The sequence below is a fragment of the Mytilus trossulus genome, chromosome 12 (assembly GCF_036588685.1).
Source record: "Mytilus trossulus isolate FHL-02 chromosome 12, PNRI_Mtr1.1.1.hap1, whole genome shotgun sequence".
NCBI classification, from domain to species: domain Eukaryota; kingdom Metazoa; phylum Mollusca; class Bivalvia; order Mytilida; family Mytilidae; genus Mytilus; species Mytilus trossulus.
This window is the reverse complement of record NC_086384.1, coordinates 32,993,020-33,014,698: the sequence shown is the minus strand read 5'-3', so window position 1 is coordinate 33,014,698 and position 21,679 is coordinate 32,993,020. Positions and strand designations below refer to the sequence as shown.

At 30.9% G+C, this 21,679-nt stretch overlaps 1 protein-coding gene across 4 annotated transcripts in view; it reads left to right on the top strand.

Annotated features, from left to right (window-relative positions):
• Nucleotides 1-21,212, top strand: part of LOC134693837 (cilia- and flagella-associated protein 74-like) — a 53,645-nt gene extending 32,433 nt beyond the window's left edge. Inside the window, exons 28-43 of one of the 4 annotated variants that reach the window (XM_063554767.1) lie at nt 1,835-1,935; nt 2,842-2,997; nt 4,435-4,455; nt 6,638-6,777; nt 7,111-7,236; nt 7,742-7,907; nt 8,466-8,585; nt 9,085-9,246; nt 9,619-9,748; nt 10,252-10,406; nt 11,603-11,732; nt 12,212-12,339; nt 13,311-13,325; nt 15,357-15,425; nt 18,765-18,830; nt 21,027-21,212. In XM_063554767.1, coding sequence (XP_063410837.1) covers nt 1,835-1,935; nt 2,842-2,997; nt 4,435-4,455; nt 6,638-6,777; nt 7,111-7,236; nt 7,742-7,907; nt 8,466-8,585; nt 9,085-9,246; nt 9,619-9,748; nt 10,252-10,406; nt 11,603-11,732; nt 12,212-12,339; nt 13,311-13,325; nt 15,357-15,425; nt 18,765-18,830; nt 21,027-21,173 — 1,832 coding nt within the window. In that variant the 3' untranslated portion in view covers nt 21,174-21,212. Of the gene's footprint in view, nt 1-1,834; nt 1,936-2,841; nt 2,998-4,434; nt 4,456-6,637; nt 6,778-7,110; nt 7,237-7,741; nt 7,908-8,465; nt 8,586-9,084; nt 9,247-9,618; nt 9,749-10,251; nt 10,407-11,602; nt 11,733-12,211; nt 12,340-13,310; nt 13,326-15,356; nt 15,426-16,260; nt 16,327-18,764; nt 18,831-21,026 lie in introns of those variants that run through there. The other 3 variants (XM_063554769.1, XM_063554768.1, XM_063554770.1) reach the window with 3 other exon arrangements.
• The last annotated feature ends 467 nt before the right edge of the window (nt 21,213-21,679 follow it).

Here is a 21,679-nt window from a genome sequence, read left to right as displayed (position 1 = left end):
CCAAGGATTGATAAAGGTAAGTCACAGCCATAGTCCATGTCAACAACTCACATATCAGTACCAATGAATTCACACATCCTGTGCCAAGGATTGGTAAAGGTAAGTCACAGCCATAGTCCATGTCAACAACTCACATATCAGTACCAATGAATTCATACATCCTGTGCCAAGGATTGGTAAAGGTAAGTCACAGCCATAGTCCATGTCAACAATTCACATATCAGTACCTATGAATTCACACATCCTGTGCCAAGGATTGGTAAAGGTAAGTCACAGCCATAGTCCATGTCAACAACTCACATATCAGTACCAATGAATTCACACATCCTGTGCCAAGGATTGGTAAAGGTAAGTCACAGCCATAGTCCATGTCAACAACTCACATATCAGTACCAATGAATTCACACATCCTGTGCCAAGGATTGGTAAAGGTAAGTCACAGCCATAGTCCATGTCAACAATTCACATATCAGTACCAATGAATTCACACATCCTGTGCCAAGGATTGGTAAAGGTAAGTCACAGCCATAGTCCATGTCAACAATTCACATATCAGTACCAATGAATTTACACATCCTGTGCCAAGGATTGGTAAAGGTAAGTCACAGCCATAGTCCATGTCAACAACTCACATATCAGTACCAATGAATTCACACATCCTGTGCCAAGGATTGGTAAAGGTAAGTCACAGCCATAGTCCATGTCAACAATTCACATATCAGTACCAATGAATTTACACATCCTGTGCCAAGGATTGGTAAAGGTAAGTCACAGCCATAGTCCATGTCAACAACTCACATATCAGTACCAATGAATTCACACATCCTGTGCCAAGGATTGGTAAAGGTAAGTCACAGCCATAGTCCATGTCAACAATTCACATATCAGTACCAATGAATTTACACATCCTGTGCCAAGGATTGGTAAAGGTAAGTCACAGCCATAGTCCATGTCAACAACTCACATATCAGTACCAATGAATTCACACATCCTGTGCCAAGGATTGGTAAAGGTAAGTCACAGCCATAGTCCATGTCAACAACTCACATATCAGTACCAATGAATTCACACATCCTGTGCCAAGGATTGGTAAAGGTAAGTCACAGCCATAGTCCATGTCAACAATTCACATATCAGTACCAATGAATTCACACATCCTGTGCCAAGGATTGGTAAAGGTAAGTCACAGCCATAGTCCATGTCAACAACTCACATATCAGTACCAATGAATTCACACATCCTGTGCCAAGGATTGGTAAAGGTAAGTCACAGCCATAGTCCATGTCAACAATTCACATATCAGTACCAATGAATTCACACATCCTGTGCCAAGGATTGGTAAAGGTAAGTCACAGCCATAGTCCATGTCAACAATTCACATATCAGTACCAATGAATTCACACATCCTGTGCCAAGGATTGGGAAAGGTAAGTCACAGCCATAAATCTTGTAAACAATATATACACAAGAATCTATATATCACACTGTAGTAATCTATGCATTCTAAAAACCTGTGTCAAAGATTAATCTGATAGTATGGATAGAATACATGTATCACAAGAAGTACTGCTTTGATAAAAAAAATTGTCAAAGCATCACTTAAAATTGTTTTTATTCCCTTTTGCTTCAAAATATTATAGAATTCAAATAGGCATTTCTAATGTATGTTCAAATACTTTACTTTGTAAGTCCTTTCATGTCTTTATTGTATGCATGAGGCACTTTAATTTCTCACACTTAAGATTTTTGGTTATGCTGCATGCTGTAGCTTGTATTGTTTTATTGTTCTATTCTTAATATGCTTAAATGACTGTTTTCTATCAATCTTCTTCAGGAGAAATTGTACCTGTTGGACCAACATCATTTGAATTCAAGATACCTGAGGGAGCTCCCCTGACTATTTCACCCTCTGTTGGAACAATAGAACCAGGAAAGGTAAGTTATTGTCACCTAAGAAACTTTGGAACTATCAAGGTATTTGAAGATCTGTAGCAGTTAAAGTTCCTGAAAAGGTCGATCTGGAGGAAACCTGAAAATATTTGCATTAAGGTGGTATGGGTGTCTTTCGCCATCTTGGATTGTAAAAAACAGAGAATCTAGGGTCCATATTTTCTATCACGTTAGCACAATTTGATGCAGGAATGCAGATATTTAATGTGAATTTTCATTTAAAAGAACCAATTTATAAGAATATAACTTTTAAATATTAATATTTTCACAAGTGTGAATTATTTTTGATTGTTTTTGAATATTTTCAAATTGGCATTTTAAGGGGAAGTAACTCTAAAACAGTGCATTTTCTGAAGGACTCTACATGAAATTTTCCTATTTTGTCTTTTAGCCGGAAAAAATGTACGGTGACCCTATCTTTTCTTTTGATATTCTCGAAGCATTGTCTGAAAGCAATCTTTTCCTAATTTATTATACAATTCTATCATTTTGTTTAGTTTCTATTTACGAAATGGTGTTTTTTCCTGTATAATCCATACAAAATGTTTCATTTTGTCACAACCTGTAGCTTGAAAAAATGCGCGGTGACCTATCATTTTTATAATATTTTTGAACATGTATCAATAGATACTACATTTTGACAAAGTATGAACAAATTCTATCATTTTTATTTTAGACTCCCATACCACCTTAAATTATTGTCATGACATTGCTAAAAGGAATCAATTTAACATTACTGTTTCATTAATTTTTTTTTTTAAATTACATTCAGAAAACACACACCTGTTTTGTTCATTTTCCCCAAAGTTACCTTCACACTATGAAAAAGGAGTATTTTAGCCTAAAAAAATTATTGTAAATTATAACTCAGTTCAAATGATGTTTTTACAGAAATGTAGGGTTCAGGTGAGGTTTGCTCCACAGTTGGAGGAGATGGACGTTAGGAAGGAAGGAGTGAGAATGGCCTCCAAAGCCATGGAGGCAAAGGCACAGAAGGAATATCAGGAGTCTCTACAGAGAGAGAAAGAAAAGGCAGATGAAGCTTTGGTTAGTATTCCCAAGTCTCATTCATTCTGATTTATGTGGTTTTGTGAATCTTGCTTTTTATTTATTTATTATTTTAGTTATAGACACAATTCATAATACTATGCTTAATATACTGTAGAGTGGTCAATTTTTATAATTTTGTAGAGCCAAATATGTGGTAGAGCCAAATATGCTCATTTTTTAATTTCCTGCCTACCACAGTATTGGGGCATTATATTTTCTGTCTCTGCATTTGTCCATCCATTATTTCTGCATCATCTTAAAATATTTGTAAAAATTGCATAGAATATAAATGTCAGCTATATATATGCTTAGTTTCAACTGACAAGTTTTTTAGACCGGAAATGGCCATTTGGTAAGTATCTTTTACCTGAAGGCATTTTAATTTTTTCGTTATTATTTTTTCACTTTGTGTTTTGTTTAGATAAAGTTTAAAACAGTTTCTTCAATGTTTATACGTTGCGATATCGATTAATCTCATTCAATGTGTACACAGGATTAATCTCATTCAATGTGTATACGAGATTAATCTCATTCAATGTGTACACAAGATTAATCTCATTCAATGTGTACACGAGATTAAATTCATTCAATGTGTACACGGGATTAATCTCATTCAATGTGTACACGGGATTAATCTCATTCAATGTGTACACGGGATTAATCTCATTCAATGTGTACACGGGATTAATCTCATTCAATGTGTACACGGGATTAGTCTCATTCAATGTGTACACGGGATTAGTCTCATTCAATGTGTACTCGAGATTAATCTCAATCAATGTGTACACGGGTTAAATTGTTTCCCTTGTTCTATTTTAAACCTTGAGGTCATAAAAATATGTCCAACATGTAATTGTAAAAAGTTTGACCATTCTCTCTGGAAAGGTATGATAATCAATTGGATTTCATACATTGTTCACAGATTAAAATCGAGGTGAATTTTAAAAACTGATTCTTTCATATTTACTTTCAAAGACCATTCGATGCAGTGTTCTCCCTAGATTTTTTTATAGTGCTGGTTTTAATGAATAATTTTCAACTATTCTCAGTAACTTTTTTGCTGCGCATGGTTCTTTGTAATGGGTTTGTTATGATGTTTTTATACAATATGCTTTTTGATGATGTTTGGTCTTGTAATGTTGCTAATAAAGTTGCCATTTTGTTTTTAATTTTTTTTTTTTGAAAATAAATGATTTTTTTTTTTTGCATTTTGGATATAAGCATACTTTGCTTAACTGCACAATTTTTTCTGACAAATAAACTATGCAAATTAAGGAAATCAACTGTATACTAGTATATGCCAAATTGGGATTTTGACCTATATTTCCAAGGGCCTTCAATTATGGTTGATCACCATCAAATTGTAGTCAAACATATGGGAAGGTATAATAGTATCATGTAAATAAGTCATGTTTTGAATATTATAATGTACAGGAAGAGGGAGAAGAAGATGAGGTAAAAAATGTGTTTGCTTAATGTAACACCAATGACAAAATATAGGTTACGGGAAATTGTCATACACTATGTCAGATGTCAGTTATAATATGGTGGTCAGAATAGTTGTTGCTTTAATATAACACCATATATTTGTATGTTTATAGGTTAATGTGATTACAAAATGAATATTCTAATATTTAATCTCTACGATTTAAAGGATATTCATGTTTGCTTTAACCGTATTGACCCTACAGTTTGGGTAAATCAGACTATGGGTAAAATATTTTTAGCACTATTTTGTGTATTTTTCTTTTCACATTTTTGTGATAATTCTTCATATGATACTCGCTTGAAATAAAACAAATATTGCTAGAAACTATGGACACATATGTCATTGTCAATGTAAACATAAATTATGTCAGAGGCAATATAGCGATAAACAGATAATCAATGTTATCGTCCTTCCCTACGCCTATATCACCCTGCTCTGTTGCTCAGTAATTCTCATATCAAGACTTCAAAATGAGACCAGGCATCATTAGCGACGTCACAATGTGAAAGGAGAAGTTATCAGCGACGTCACAATGCGAGAGGAGACGTTATCAAGCTTGCTTTCGTCAAGCGTAAAACTGTCTTAGGGAGAGGGAAAAAGACCATTAATAGAACGATAAACAGATAATCGGGTTTTCTATGTATAGATATCATAAAATATCAGCCGCTCGACACAATGTGAAACTCGCCAAAAAGGTTCACATTGTGGCTCGCGGCTGATATTTTACGATATTAATGTGTAGAAAACCTGATAATCTATACGTCTTTCAAACTTTAGGATGTTTCTCTGCCAATAATATTATGAATTGAAAAGGAAGGTGATAAACAATTATGTGGTTGATTTGAATTATGTTATTTATTGCAAGCTAACAGTATCTTGTTTTTGGTCTAATATGTACAGTGTGTTTTAAAGGGAGGTTCAATTTGCTTGAATAACACAGGATAAGGGCAGTTAATGGGTTACACAAACTAAAAATAAAATGTTTAATTATTCATTTTCTGTACAACAGGATGATGAGGTAACATTTTTGTTGATTATGTGATATCAATGCTGAATTTTAAATTGCATAATATGATTTGTTTTTGAAAATATGCAGTAACAATATTAATACATGCAAGATTGACATTAAGCTCAATATTGAGGGAAATTGTTGCTGAGTTTAAAACAGGCCTGAATTAGTGATTTAACACCATAATAGATCTCCCATTTTTACCAGTAATCAGGAATTGGCATTAACAAACTTATGCATGCATTAATTTCTGAATTTACAGTAATTTCCTGTGTTTCTGAACTTTTTGTTTGTTTGTTTGGAATTCAACAAACTGAATCAATGTGTAGTTGTGTAAACTAGGGATGTAATGAAAGTGTCCAGAATATGTTTACTCCCTGCTATTTTAACATCATCTGGAAAACAACCCTTCCACATGAACACTATGTAAAGCTGTTACACAGCATTACACTATTCAAGGAATAACATAGTTTTTCTTGTTTTTAATTTGAAAAGTCAAACTAAAGTTGTTTTGTGGTTAACATTGATTTTTTGTTTAAATTTTAGGGGAGTTGTGAATGAAATATAATCTAACAAAAATAACCAACAGTTTGCCATTAGTTGATGTAATATATTCTATATATGGTTGGATTGTATTTCACAACGACTGTATTTTTGTTAACTGCATGATGACTGTAATGAAACCTATATATATCTAATGTATTGGATTGTAATCTGTGTTATCAGTAACATTATGTGAACTTTTATTTTGTTTTGTAAGTTTATAAAAGCTACCCTTGTCATTAATATTTCAAATCATGCCAATCTTAAAACATCAGTTTGTTAAAAAAAAAATAGAAAGAAAAAAATTAAGATAGCAAAAACTTGGGAGTGGAACTCAGTCTGAGTTTGTGTTAAAAAATAAAATGTGTAATTTACAATTTTTTTTTAAGTGCATGTTTCTGGACTGAAAAATTTCGATAACATTAGATCTTATCAGAATCAGTTTTGAAAAAAGAAAAGTTTGAATAACCTCCCATTCTTTGATATTGCTTCAAACTGAAATAAATGTCTTTATTTGTCTCAAGTATACCGTCTTATAGGTGAAAAGTATCAGTATTTAAAATAGATGTATAATTCAACTTTAAATTTTATTTCAGAAATCAGGAAATAAAGGTAAAGGAAAAGAGGGGAAATCCCCAGCTAAAGGGAAGGGGAGACAATCACCAGGTGTACCTACTCTTACTGTGGCTGGACCAAAACCTTTTACACCTCCAACACTAGAGAATATCACAAAGGAGTAAGTAAGATTATTCAAACATGTCATTAAGACGAGAGTTATTAGTCCTGTCAAGATTTTGATAATGCTTAGTATGCATTTTTTGCAAACAGGTAAATATTTGATATGTCATATAGAAAAGTGGCTTTCTGGTTAACTGGAATATTTTCCAAGTTCCTGTATTGATTTTTGTATAAATATTCAAGAAACTATTTGATCTCTGCAAATTTTTGAGCCAAAATCATTTTAATATACTTATAGTTCATTGCATTTTACTATGTAAGATTTTTCCCCCTGCTTTTTCATACGTTAAAATTCATTAATTTTCTATATCATTTAATTTTAAATTTTCAGTACACCTGCTTATGCAGCAGCCTTGGGATCTCTATTGAGACAATATAGAAGTTGTTTTAGAACCTATGTAATACCATGTTATGTAGCATCAGGGAAATGTGGTAATCCAGGAGAACTACCTTACACGTATGTATCTTTTGTAGAATAGATGTAGGTTTAAACTAAAGATGGTTATTTTCTTTCATCAAAATGTTAGAAAAGGACTTGAGTTAATTGGTACTTACATGGTAATAAAAAATGAAAAAGGACAAACATACCAGCTTCTAATAGTATTTTTGCCAACTGTGCATATCTTAAATTGTTTATGTGAATTGATATCTTTCTCTCGTATAGTTTAGAAATCTATATAAATCCAAAAAATGCTTTTTTTTAAATATGCCACTTGTTTTTTTTTTACTTTTTTCTCCAAATTGGTCTTTCAATACATATAGCAATATGACATACTAATTGAATTCTTTGAAATTATATGCTCTGGTGAGATATGAAGTTTTATTTCCATATTTTCTCTGATTTCCAAAGCTATGCTCTGAAGTTTAATATACTAGTCACAGAAACAATAAAACTATCTTCATTTAATACGATATCTTTGCGCATCATAAATTTAACAGCAGTTTCTACATTTGTTTTACAGTAATAAGAACACATTATATATGGAGGTCCATTGTCCTGTTGTTAAGCCTACCTTAGTGGCGATCTCAGACCATGGGAAGACAACTCTAGATTTTGGAGAAGTTTCGCTAGGACAGACAATTATCAAATCTGTCACCATACAGAATATATCAAAGAAAACCATAGAAGTATCCTTTGACATGTTTTTTCTTATATCAAAGTAATAGTACAAATATACATATTCTAACACCATGTGTTAATATTTATTATAATTACTGTAAATTCATAAATTATTGCGATGTTTTTTATTATTGTGAAAAATGTGACAGGGTTATAATCACAATAACTAAAACTTGCATTATGGATTTTTCTATGATTCACACAGGATTTTTCTGAATATGGCAAAAATGTTAATCGCATTTTAATCTAAAATGACAAAATCGCAATAATTTCTAAATTTACAGTATTTAAGTACAAATGTATTATAAAATGATTAATGCTAATGCTGTTTGAAAGATATTTAAAATTTTGGATAGCAAGTCAAGAATAAATAACTATTTTGATAATAGTTACTTCAACTATGTGCCAATTTTCATAGAGAAAAAAACATTTGTCCTTCATTTTTTAAACTAAAAATGTATAAGTAAGTAATGAACTGAACTTGTAAAGTACATTCTGAAAAAAGAAAATGTTTGTTTTTATTGTTTATATTATTGCCATTTAAAGATTTTCCTTAACTCTGACAGTTAACATCATCACTGCTGGACACATCTGGACCTTTCCTCATGTTGAATGCATTGAGAGTTTTACCACCAGATGGCACTCATACGATACTGATATCCTTTACTCCTGAAGCTGGTCGTGTGGTATGTTTATAAATCAAAAGGGTCATTCAAAATGGTTTTTTGATGTCTTTGCTTTACAACATACACATTTTCTACAAATTTTTAATAAGGTTTTTAGAACTACATTTTCTACAAATTTTCAATAAGGTTTTTAAAACTATTTTTTTTTAATACTTGTGAAACAGCAATTGAGACGGACAGCAGTATTGACTCCTATGTAAAGGGGATAATATAAGGGATTGATGGAGTCATACTTCAGTAAAACCATGTACACTGCAGCATTGAAGTATCTCATCTTCAAAGTCTGCATTTTTTGTGTATTCTTATGCAAAGCACATATTTGGAAGGGGCTTGGATAAATGACTTTACTATTTGTTTACCATTTTTATATCACCTAAAATCAGCTTTACATTTATAACTGTTTTGATTAATTTTATTTATAGTACTGTAATTTCAATAGAGGAAGGAGTGTAGAAACATTTTTGTAATGATTAGTGAACATTTAACATTTTTGTTTTAGTTTCATGAAGTGCTACAAATTAACAGTGGAACCTCAGTTTTACATGTGACAGTGATGGGTGAGGGTGTCAACCCAATTATTAACCTTGACATGCCCACAGAAAATGGTGTATTTGATATTGGTGCTGTTTTAGCTGGAGAATACTTAGAAAGAACATTTAAGGTATTCTATAAGTCATAATAAAATTATTTATTTTGAAATTATTTATTTGCAGTTTAAATATTATTATTCCAGTTTTCATGTTTCATATTAGATAATGCATTGTTTTTAAATTAATAAAAAAATATGTAATCATAAACATTAAATCAAAATATTTGAATTTATCCATATATTCATGGTGTGTATTTTATTCATGAGCACAAACTATTTTATACAGTTATGGAAATCAACAAAATAACCACCAAAAAAATCCTCATGAAAAACAACCAGACTGGCAGTATATCAGCTATTTAATCAAATCTGATAAAAGAATTAAGTATGATGTATCAGCTGAAAAAGTGACAACTAACCAAAGATTTATTTTTCTTCTTTCAGATGCAGAATTCCTCATCACTATCCATAGATTATTCTATAAAGTTAGAAAGTCTGTCTTTATTGCGGCATGCTAAAAGTCAAGAATTGCCTTCATTTATAAAACCAGACGAAAAGATGAAAAGTTTAGTTGGTATGTATTTCAAAAAAGCAACCAATGAATAGTCCTGTACATTTCAGAAAAGTCTGTAACTGTTTGTAAGTTGTTATAAGAACCCCACAAAACAGACCAACATAATTTCGTATTTAAATGTTACAAAAAATTATCAAATTCTTACACAAATGTTCATGTAAACTTGCATAAGGTTGATATCTATCCAATGCACCTCCTGTGATAATTTTTGTGATTTAATTAATATTCCAAAATTATATAAGTTATGATTAAGAACTTTGTTTCAATGAATTATACATTGTACTTAAATTCTCATGTTTATTTTATTGTTGTTTTTCCCGTCAATGAGTTATATACACTATATAAGATCATATAAGCATAGTGAACTTCAAGAATACAAGAGAAACTATGGTCTCTAGAAATAGAGATAACTGCTTATTTCTCATACAAAATTTTACATCTAGTGCTTTCATAAAATATCATATATTTTAACATTTTATTTTACTGTATATAATATTTTCTAGGCACACAGAACAACAATGGTCAAAATATATTTGACTTGGTGCCGTCAGAAGGTCGAATAGCACCAGGGGCAACCCAAGAAGTAACAGTGACCTTTGCCCCAGATCATCCTAGTGACCATTATTCTGATTTTGTTAAAATAGAATTATTTGGAAAGGTATGAGCCATGATATATTCTTATGTTTAAAAACGGTGCTATAAACAAAGAATGGAAAAGAAAGGATGTTTTGTATAGATTCAAGATAAAAAAAAAATAAAAACAGCCTTTTTCATTTGCTAAATATTTGGTTTCTGGGTTGTTGTTTTTTTAAATTTGCAATCACCAAAAAAAGCATTTTCAAAATTATTTTGAAAAAAAAGGACACCAATTAAAAGTTTCAGCTTTGAATTTTCACTTGTTGAAAAGTGTATTTCAAGATATTATACACATTACTTGAGACTTCTTTTAACAACATCTGTTGTCATGTGTTCTGTTTCGTGAATCTGAATTATGCTTCTGGTAGTAGTTAAACCCCGCTTTAAAAAAGGGGGGGTATACTGTTTTACCTCTGTCTGTCAGTCCGTCCGTCCGTCCATCCGTCAGTCGTACCGTCCGTCTGTCAGTCAATCCGTCCCATGAAACTTTCGTCACATTTTTCTCAGGAACTACACATCCACCCTTTCTGTAATTTGGTATCAACATTTATATATGTCAGCCATACCGTGTGATGCGTTTTCAGATTCATCATTCATTGACTTCCTGTTTACCGAACACTTACATTTTTTTACACATAACAGCCAGGTTTGAAACTTTCATTCACATTTTTCTCAGGAACTACACATCCACCATTTCTGTAATTTGGTATCAACATTTATATATGTCAGCCATACCGTGTGATGCGTTTTCAGATTCATCATTTATCGACTTCCTGTTAACCGAACACTTACATTTTTTTACACATAACAGCCAGGTTTGAAAATTTTCGTCACATTTTTCTCAGGAACTACAATACAAGGATTTCTGAAATTTGGTTTCAGGATTTATATAAGTCAGCTAAACTGTGTGATGCGTTTTCAGATTCATTACTCGACAACTTCCTGTTGCATATTTTTACACTATTTATATTATCCACTTGCGGCGTGGGTATCATCAGTGAGCAGTAGCTCGCAGTTTCACTTGTTGTATTTAAAATAGCTTTCAAGTTAGTCTATTATGTCAGATATTTCACCTCTCCTACAAAAAAATTGTCTTCTTACATGGTGTATCCAATGTATAAAATTATTACTAATGAAGAATATTTAGAGTATTTAAACTAAGTATGCCTGTTACCATTTAGATTTTTTTTTTATAACCAAGTGACTTTGATTTTACAGAAAGAATCTCACTCCTTCCAAATAAAAGGCATGGCCAAGAAAAATGTTATGTTTGTCCATGGTGTGGATGAAACTACAGTTAATGTGGAATCATTATCAGAAAATCCACCCTCAACATTAGAAGAAGAAGGTTTGTAAAACATAAGTATAGAATTGTCACCTAGTTCGGTCTGTACATGATACAAAGATCTATACAGATGTAATAATGGAAATTGTAATTACAACTGTTTCTACCATACAATAAATTCTATTCATTTAAATGAAAGTTGATGTGAAATGTATTTTTTTTTATTAGATTGTAAAGCTTATAATTTTTCAGTCATTCCACTTGATAACTAGCTCAGTCTTTATTTTATTTTATTATGACAGAAATCATCTGTTGACAAAAGGCTTCAAAGCAATGTGCAGATGTGAAGAAAATTAGATGGACCATGAGGTCATTTTACAATTAATGGACCGGAATGGTCATATTTGCATAATTATGTAGAATGAAACCAAGGTTTACTTGCCTGAATTTTTTGGGGCAAATTTGATTGTGTATCAATTAAAATGAATTCATTGAAAAAATGCTTTTATCATTTTAAACATGGTTTATATTTATTTTTTTAGAATTAAAGGGCATATTACCATCAGTATTATTTAGTGTTAGGAGCATAGCCAAAGAATCAGAATTTGTACCAGGTTCCAGAGAGATATATGTGGGCTGTGTCAGGACAATGGCAGTCAGTCAGAAAAAGGTACGATAAGTGTTGGTATATCACCGGACAATACTTTCCTTAATCCTTGTGTTAAGATTGGTCCATTTTAACATGCATGGTGGAAAGAAAATGATTAGCAAGCTAATGAGCAAGTGGGGAACTATGAAAAAGAATACAAGGGTTCAATAATTAATTAGTCTGTTTGTTTATTTTTTTTATATTTCCATAGATCATTCATTTCTATTTTGATACTAATTTATTTGGCAAATATTATTACTGTACATTAGTTCTTTAGAAATCATACTTGCAAATATGGTTTGGAAAACATTTTCTTGTGCCATGTATATACCTGGATCAGTGTTTGTTTCTCTTTTTGCTTGTATAATATCTGTTTTTATTAACATTGTTGCATGAACTTCACATTATATATTGATACAGAACTCATGTTCTGAGTAAAATTTTGACCAGTTGACAAAATAGTATCAGATTTATGCAAACTATGTTTAAGAAGCAGGTTTTCCAAGCTAACTTCCTGTTCTTTCCTTAATTTAAAAATGTACATGTTTTATTATATATCTTTATAAAATGAATATAAGAAAATATTTTGTGAAAAAATCTTATCAGTTTTAATGTAATTACTCCAAACTCCTCACAGTTTTCATTAACATTATCCATACTTTGTATGCTATAACCATATTGTGATATTGTAATTATTAACACAATTCCAGACAAAATAAGGTCTTGCTTCTCAGGCAGTCTTTTTAATCATTTCTGCGTATTTCTTAAAGAGACTTTAAATGGCTGTGTAATCAATTTATGAAAACTGTAAAGCTATGTATATGTGCACTTTTGTGAAAAGATACAAGGTCCAGACGTGTCCAATATCATTTAAAAACAGCTTGAGAGGCTAAAGCTTATTGATGTAAGGCTAATTACATATAATGGTGTTTCTACATATAACAGTGTGATTGTTTGACTAATATGTAATCAAATCTTGTGTTATCTAACAGGAAGTCAAAGGAAAGGTAAGTTATCTCCCCTGAACATAGTTTTTTCTTCTGTTTTATATCTTTTTTATTGTAAAAACTTCATTAAGGTTAGGGAATGTGAAAAATGTTGTATTTTCTGTAGAAATTTATTTACTGGATGGAATCTTTTTTTTAAACTTTTTTATATTGATATGTATTAATTGTTATAAATTTTTCATCCTGTTTTTCATCAATTTTTATGCCCAGTGTCATGCAATTTGTCTGAGATATGCAGTACGTTTTACCCTTGGATATATTCACCTTTTACATGTCTGCATATCCTATTAAGTTAAGATTCTGTTTCTATCCATTTCTTAAGGTATGTCATAAACATCCTCTTATATAGTGAATCCATTTCAACTTCAATATCCTTTATTTTTAAATTCTTTGTTAATTTAAGTATGCCTTATTTTTTATTGTTCATTAATTTATTTACTTAAAATAAAAAAATTCTGGTTGCTGTTTTTCCACATAGATTGACTATTATGCTTTGTTGATTCACTTTAGGGACATAGAAAGGTGACAACTTTGTTATCATTGGTGTAGATATGCTTCTTGCTATATATTTTACATTTATTTTCAAGACTCAGTAGTTCATCATAATGTGACATTCATTATAATTTTATAATTTGAATATTTATTTTTTTTGCATGTTATTGCAACCTTGGTAATGCAATCTTTATTACTCTTAGTCTTTGATAAGAAAACTTATGATACAATTTGATTTTTTTTTAATCTTGATTACTTATGATACAATTTGATTTTTTTTTAATCTTGATTTATATGAATTCGGAGACCTCCATCAGAATGCTTTCCATTGAAATTATATATTTTTATAACATTTTTTTTCATTTAAAATCATTGAGCATTTGCCATTATACTCTTTTACCTTGCTATTATAATTTAGTTTCAGTCGCTATTGTAGAATTATTTTAGGAGAAAAAAAATATTCCATATACATGTATTTGCACTATAACATAGTATTATAATTTTATAACAGAAGTTTAACGGGGTAAGATTCTGCTTTGTTTAGAGTAGTTCTATATACAATGGAATTTTCAGTTATTTGTTTGTGTATGTTTGAATGCAAATATTGTTTCTAGTTCTTCGAAGGATTATCTTTTTTTCTATTCTGTTAAAGTCATTTATTCCAGCAAGGATCCTCTCATGAAATTATCACATTTCAACATTTGGATTATTATAACCTACATTTTATGCATGAGTAGTTCTGATTAAATTTGCATTTACATTTACTTCTAATCTTACTTTTGACATATATCAATGTGATATTTTGCAAGCTAAATGCTATTAAGTTCTTCAATAATTTGGTCATGGTTACTTTAAAAATCAATTGGGGAAACTGGTCAGTTTTGAAATGATAATTGTTTTTAGAAATTGTTTCATACTTTGTTCAAACTTTTTTTAGAAAAGAAGCCACATGTTTTGAATATGTTCATTTAAATTTTTTAACAACTCAACAAAGTCTGTTTAAAAAGTGTTTCTTCTCTCTTTAGCTGACATCTACAGGAGAACTGTACAAATTTTAAAGTGATCTTTTATTGTATCATTGAATGTCTCTTTCTTTTGACTTTGAAGTCAGAATGTTGTTTTCTTAGAAAAAAATTGTCACAATTCAACTTTTTAATGTCAGGAACAGCACAATTGCATGAGTTTAATATTTGGGGGATAAGCAATATAAAACACTAAAAAGAGGCTCATGTTACACATGTGTTTTGGGCTAAGGGTGCAATTTGAAGTTAAATGAAAGTTACCATGATAAAGGGTTATTTATATTGTCTTTTAATTTTATTTATTTAAAAAAATCATCAGGTTATTTCAGCTTGAGCCAAGTTTGCTATTTATATATCAGTTCTTTTGCAAAAAAAACAGCAGTTGAACACGTGTTAGTCTTATTAGAATAATCAACTTTAATGGAAATATGTACAAAATAATTGGTTGAAATGTTTTACAGCAAAAAAGCATGATTGAATTGGAAATTAAGGTAGATTTTATTTTGTCTATTTATAGAATGGTGAATTCCAGTTTGAGAATGTGCAAGCTATAACATCAAAAGGTTTTAATATAGATCCACAAAGGGTAAGTAGAAAGTTAATGCCATATTATTTTTCCAATGTCTCATACAAAACAGAATTGAAGTCTGTATCACTAAGTTGAATCATAGAATAGGCAACAGCCAAAATATAAACTGAAATCTTGCTATCAATTTCATGACAAGTCAGAATATGTAACATCATTGATAGATTTATCCCTGGGAATGTGTTTTGTTTTTTATGCCTAGTCTTAAAAAGGAGATGGTGTGGCACCAGTGTTCCGGAAATTATCATATTTGCCAGTCTTGTCCTACACTGAAAGCTATACGTCCTAAACGAGTAATTGGGATTTAGGACAAAACCTATATTTAACAGAAATAAATTCTGTCATTTCATTGACTCAATGTTTGAAATTGGAATTCTTAATCGCCATTTCAGTTGCACTTGCGATCACTGTTTTTTGTTTATAATCCCTTTCCTGTAATAAAACTGCCACTTCAGTGGCACTATGTTTCTCGTTTCTGTATTCCTGTGTCAGTCCATCAGTTTATTGGTTCCTTATCAGATTAAAGTTTTGCTTTATGATAATTTACAATGCAGTTGTAATCACATCAACTTGAAAGTTACTACACTAGTTCATTATGATGTGAACTTTAAAAAAACATGTGATACCTTAGGGTTCAGATCCTTACTTTGTGATTCATAAAACATGGTAATGGGTTAACTATATAGAAAAACATTCTTGTTTTATTCAGATATTCATTTAAACAGAATTTTTTAAGTTGCTTTGAACGGCTGTTCACTGTTGTTTTGTGGATTATGTATCATCATTTATTAATTTGATGATGAATATTTATTTAATGCATCAGATTATATCATAGGTTTACGAGTATACCAGGACTAAGAATGTTAAGGTAGCTGATTTTATTTAGCTTTTATTGGGTTTCACGAAAAAATGTCGCTGGATACTAGCATTCAATAGGCATTGCACCCACTTCTAAGCAGTCTTATTTTATTTTTAAGCTGTATCAGGATTAAAAGTACACAATTATATTACGAATTTGTTTTGTTTTTTGATGCACATGATATTTTTTTTAAAGTGACTGTGTTATATATATTGATGTTTGTCTAAAGAAAAATGAAAAGATATATAAGTTCATAGATACAAAATACAAAAGTTTATTAAATTACATGAAAGAAGTTAAACACAATGTTTTTTGGTACATGTGCACATGTGTACACGTTGGTTGAGTTTTTAGAAGATTAGTTCTATCAAGTATAGAACTAAAAATGATTGCTTGGCTTTGCACATGGGTATGGTTAAATTTGGAGATTTCACATGTCTTTTTAGCTCACCTGGCCCGAAGGGCCAAGTGAGCTTTTCTCATTACTTGGCGTCCGGCGTCCGGCGTCATCGTTGTTAACTTTTACAAAAATCTTCTCCTCAAAAACTACTGGGCCAAATTAAATCAAACTTGGACATAATCATCATTGGGGTATCTAGTTTAAAAAATGTGTGGCGTGACCCGCCAAACCAACCAAGATGACCGCCATGGCTAAAAATAGAACATAGGGGTAAAATGCAGTTTTTGGCTTATAACTCAAAAACCAAAGCATTTAGAGCAAATCTGACATGGTTAAATTGTTAATCAGGTCAAGATCTATCTGCCCTGAAATTTTTAGATGAATCGGACAACCTCTTGTTGGGTTGCTGCCCCTAAATTGGTAATTTAAGGGAAATTTTGTCCGTTTTCGCTTATTATCTTGAATACTATTGTAGATAGAGATAAACTGTAAACAGCAATAATGTTCAGCAAAGTAAGATCTACAAATAAGTCAGCATGACCAAAATGGTCAGTTGACCTCTTTAGGAGTTATTGCCCTTTATAGTCAATTTTTAACCATTTTTCGTTAATCTTAGTAATCTTTTACAAAAATCTTCTCCTCTGAAACTGCCAGGCCATATTATACCAAACTTGGCCACAATCATCATTGGGGTATCTAGTTTAAAAAATGTGTGGCGTGACCCGTCAAACAAACCAACATGGCCGCCATGGCTAAAAAAAGAACATAGGGGTAAAATGCAGTTTTTGGCTTGTAACTCATAAACCAAAGCATTTACAGCAATCTGAAAAGGAATTAAATTGTTCATCAGGTCAAGATCTATCTGCCCTGAAATTTTCAGATGAATTGGATGACCCTTATTTGGGTTGCTGCCCCTGAATTGGTAATTTTAGGGAAATTTTGCGTTTTTTGGTTATTATCTTGAATGTTATTATAGATAAAGATAAACTGTAAACAGCAATAATGTTCAGCAAAGTAAGATCTACAAATAAGATAACATAACCAAAATGGTCAGTTGACCCCTTTAGGAGTTATTGCCCTTTATAGTCAATTTGTTACCATTTTTCGTTAATCTTAGTAATCTTTTACAAAAATCTCCTCTGAAACTACCGGGCCAAATTAAACCAAACTTGACCACAATCATCTTTGGGGTATCTAGTTTAAAAAATGTGTGGCGTGACACGGTCAACCAACCAAGATGGATGCCATGGCTAAAAATAGAACATAGTGGTAAAATGCAGTTTTTGGCTTATAACTCAAAAACCAAAGCATTTAGAGCTAATCGCATAAGGTTTAACTGTTTATCAGATCAAGATCTATCTGCCCTAAAATTTTCAGATGAATCAGACAACCCATTGTTGGGTTGCTGCCCCTGAATTGGTAATTTTAGGGAAATTTTGCTGTTTTTGGTTATTAGCTTGAATATTATTATAGATAGAGATAAACTGTAAACTGCAATAATGTTCAGTTAAGTAAGATCTACAAATAAGTTAAAATGACCAAAATGGTCAGTTGACCCCTTTAGGAGTAATTGCCCTTTATAGTCAATTTTTAACAATTTTCCTGAAATTTGTAAATTTTGACTAACATTTTCCACTGAAACTACTGGGCCAAGTTCAATATAGATAGAAATAATTGTAAGCAGCAAGAATGTTCAGTAAAATAAGATGTACAAACACTTCACCATCACAAAAACACGATTTTGTCATGAATCCATCTGCGTCCTTTGTTTAATATTCACATAGACCAAGGTGAGCGACACAGGCTCTTTAGAGCCTCTAGTTTATTTTCACCATGGATTTGATGTGTATCAAGGATATATTTTTTAAATTAGACAACTATTGACAGTTAAGAATACATGTAAAAATGATTCTGTCAGCTAAATCCCATGTATCATTTGACTATTCCTTAGAAATAAAAAAAAAATGCATTTAACTTTTATGGAACTGAACTTATAAGTATACCAATTTCTTTCATAGAAAAAACATCTCTCATACCATTATTTTTTTAATAGAAATACATTTTGTTGTTTATTTAACAGGGTATGGTAGAGGCAGGAAACCTGAAACCAGTCACTGTCACCTGGTCTCCACCTGCAGGTCATGATGTATGTATACAAATACTTCAGATAGTCACTGTGATTGTATTATATAAGGGTCATTAAGGCAACAAACCTTCTTGATAATAGTTTGTAAATCAATTGCTTGCCTTTTGAAAACAATAAAGAATGGCCTTTGGATAATTGTAATTCAAAATTATTGTAAAAGTTTTTCTGTATAAACATTTCAGCTGAACTGTAATCTTGTGTTCTGGTTAGACTCGCCATTAATTTTTAACTGGTAAATCTTGTTTACAGAGAAGTGTGGAAATATAAAATAAATATTTAAAGGCTACTGTGGATTCATAATCATTTGCTTAATGCGAATTTTTCATGGATTTTGTTTGTAAATACAAAATGTTTAAGGAAAAATGAATTTCCAATAGTTTTTAATGAAAATTTTGCAAAATCATAAGTATCCACAGAAACACAATTTTTCTTCAATCCACAAAAATTGTTACAATGTATCAATGGAAAAAACTGGATCCACAGTGGTTAACATTATTGTTTGTGAATATCTATGTTATGATGCTGTAAGTTTGTATTTAGGTTCAGTTTGATGATAAGGTAAGGTACCAGTAGAGCTGGACCGGTATACAGGCTACCTTAGTCTCATGTAGTTATATATAGATCTGGGTTTATAAAGAGCATGTTTAATGATATTATACATTTATATAATAATGGAATATTTTTGCTTTTTATTTGCTCATAAATTAATTGGTGGGAATATGATTAATTTGGAAAGGACTTTTTGATAATGTTCTATAAATAAAGTATTTGATTAAGAGGCTAGACTAGAGAAATTTTTTTACAATATTTAGAAAAACATAAACTTTTGGTAACTGAAATTCTGTTGGTCCCAAAAACTATACATTTTTGTAAGTATGATGTACATGTATAAACAACATTTTTGTTAATGAGCTTAAATCTTAATTCATGTGAAAATCGTAAAACAATCCTGCATGAATGCTTTACAACCCCTTAAATGAATTCACAGCAAAATATACCAAGAATGTTCACGTAATTTAGTTCACATTAACCATTATTACTAAATTTGACATGTGAATAATCCAAAGAAGAGTCAAGACAATAATATACCTTTATATTATTTGTCTGCTATTAGAGGACGTATCAAACATTGATGAATGTTTTGACTTCACATGAGAAAATGTCAGATACCACAAAATGAAAAAAAAATAAAGGTCCAGTTCAGCAAGAACTTGGGTCAAGGGTTGCAAACTTGAAAGTAGCAATTAGATCTACACATACAATTATATTAAATACTGAGACTGTTTTCGGATATTACTTTATATATCTTAGTATGGGCCTAAAATAAAATATTGTTTGTTTCCCCAATTCCGACCGACCCTGCAAAATTGGTGCTGCTCATAAAGTTTTATTGTCAAAACTAAGTCAAATATTATTTTATTCATTTTGGATTTTAAGGCTTGCAGGATCATGTGATAATGTTCAAGCTTTTTGTAAAAATAAAATTATTTCCCTACCTAACCTACCCACACCTGGCTTGGCAGGGTCGAAATTGGGGAAACAAACAATATTTTAATTTAGGTCTTATTACTAAGAACTGGAGCTTGCTAGCTTTATATGAATTGTAGTTGTAAAATCAAGATTATATGACTTACGCATAAGGCAGGAATATGTTTAATTTTGCCCCAAAAAAAGCCATATTTGAGCCATCATGAAAAATTTATACAAGAAATACTTAAATGTGAAGGAAAAACTTTTAAAGGATATAGAATATGGTGTTTGGGTATCATTGTTAGATTATTTCTTCATCTCTATCATTAAGAATCTTTAGAGGGATTTTACCAGATTTATTTTTATTAAACTAATTTTAATTGCTTTTCAATCTTCAACATTTATCATTTGGATTATGAAAAAGAATCCAAATTCATTTGTTTATATGTCTCTGAAAAAGTTGTCAGTTTTTGTACTGTAGGAATAAACAAATATTGGCAAGGTCTGGGGTTGTTTTGGGGTTTTTTTTTGGGGGGGGGGGGGGGGTTTAGGCGTGCCCAAAAAGGAATACAGCCGTGAGTGAATGAACAAATTTTCATGGGAACATTGAAATTAAACTTAATAAATCTTAAGCCCTTGTACTATTATAAATAGATATTACAACTTTCTTGGTGTTTTATCTCTACAGTATCAAAATAAACCAAATGTTTCAAACTTTCTTTGCAGCCAAATGAGCCAGTTGAAGCCAGTATAATCTTAACCTTGAAAGGAGACATTACAGAACAAGTCAAGGTCATGTTGAGGGCATATGTTGTTTCAGATGTAGAGGATAAAACTGACAAGACAGAATCAACAGAAAATACACAGACATAAATTATAGAGACAAATTAATTTAAAAATTATAGAATATAACATCTAGCCATTACTTGAAAGATTCCAACGCTTCACTTTATACAATCAAAAGTTATATCAACAAAATTGACAATTATACCACTTATTCTCTTCAAACAATGTACTTGTATTGGTTTCCACAAGAATAAAAATAACCTGAGAGAATATTTTGAAAGTCTGCTTAAAATAGATATTGCTTGTCAGAAGTGAAAAAAGATTATAATTGTCTTTTGAGACACTTATTAAAGTTGAACATCAAATTTATTTGGTGAAAAAAGGAAATAAATAAGATAATTGTTTTTTACAAAATCAGATGTTCTTGTACTTCATTTGTTTTGTTTTAGATGGAATTATGCAAAAAAATATTCCTATTGCATTGTTTACTTAAAATTAAATCCACTTTTGAATGCCTAAAATAAGAATTTAAAATCAGAAAAATATTGCACATTTCTTTAATTGTTTTGAATATTTGCATATTATGAAGAGAA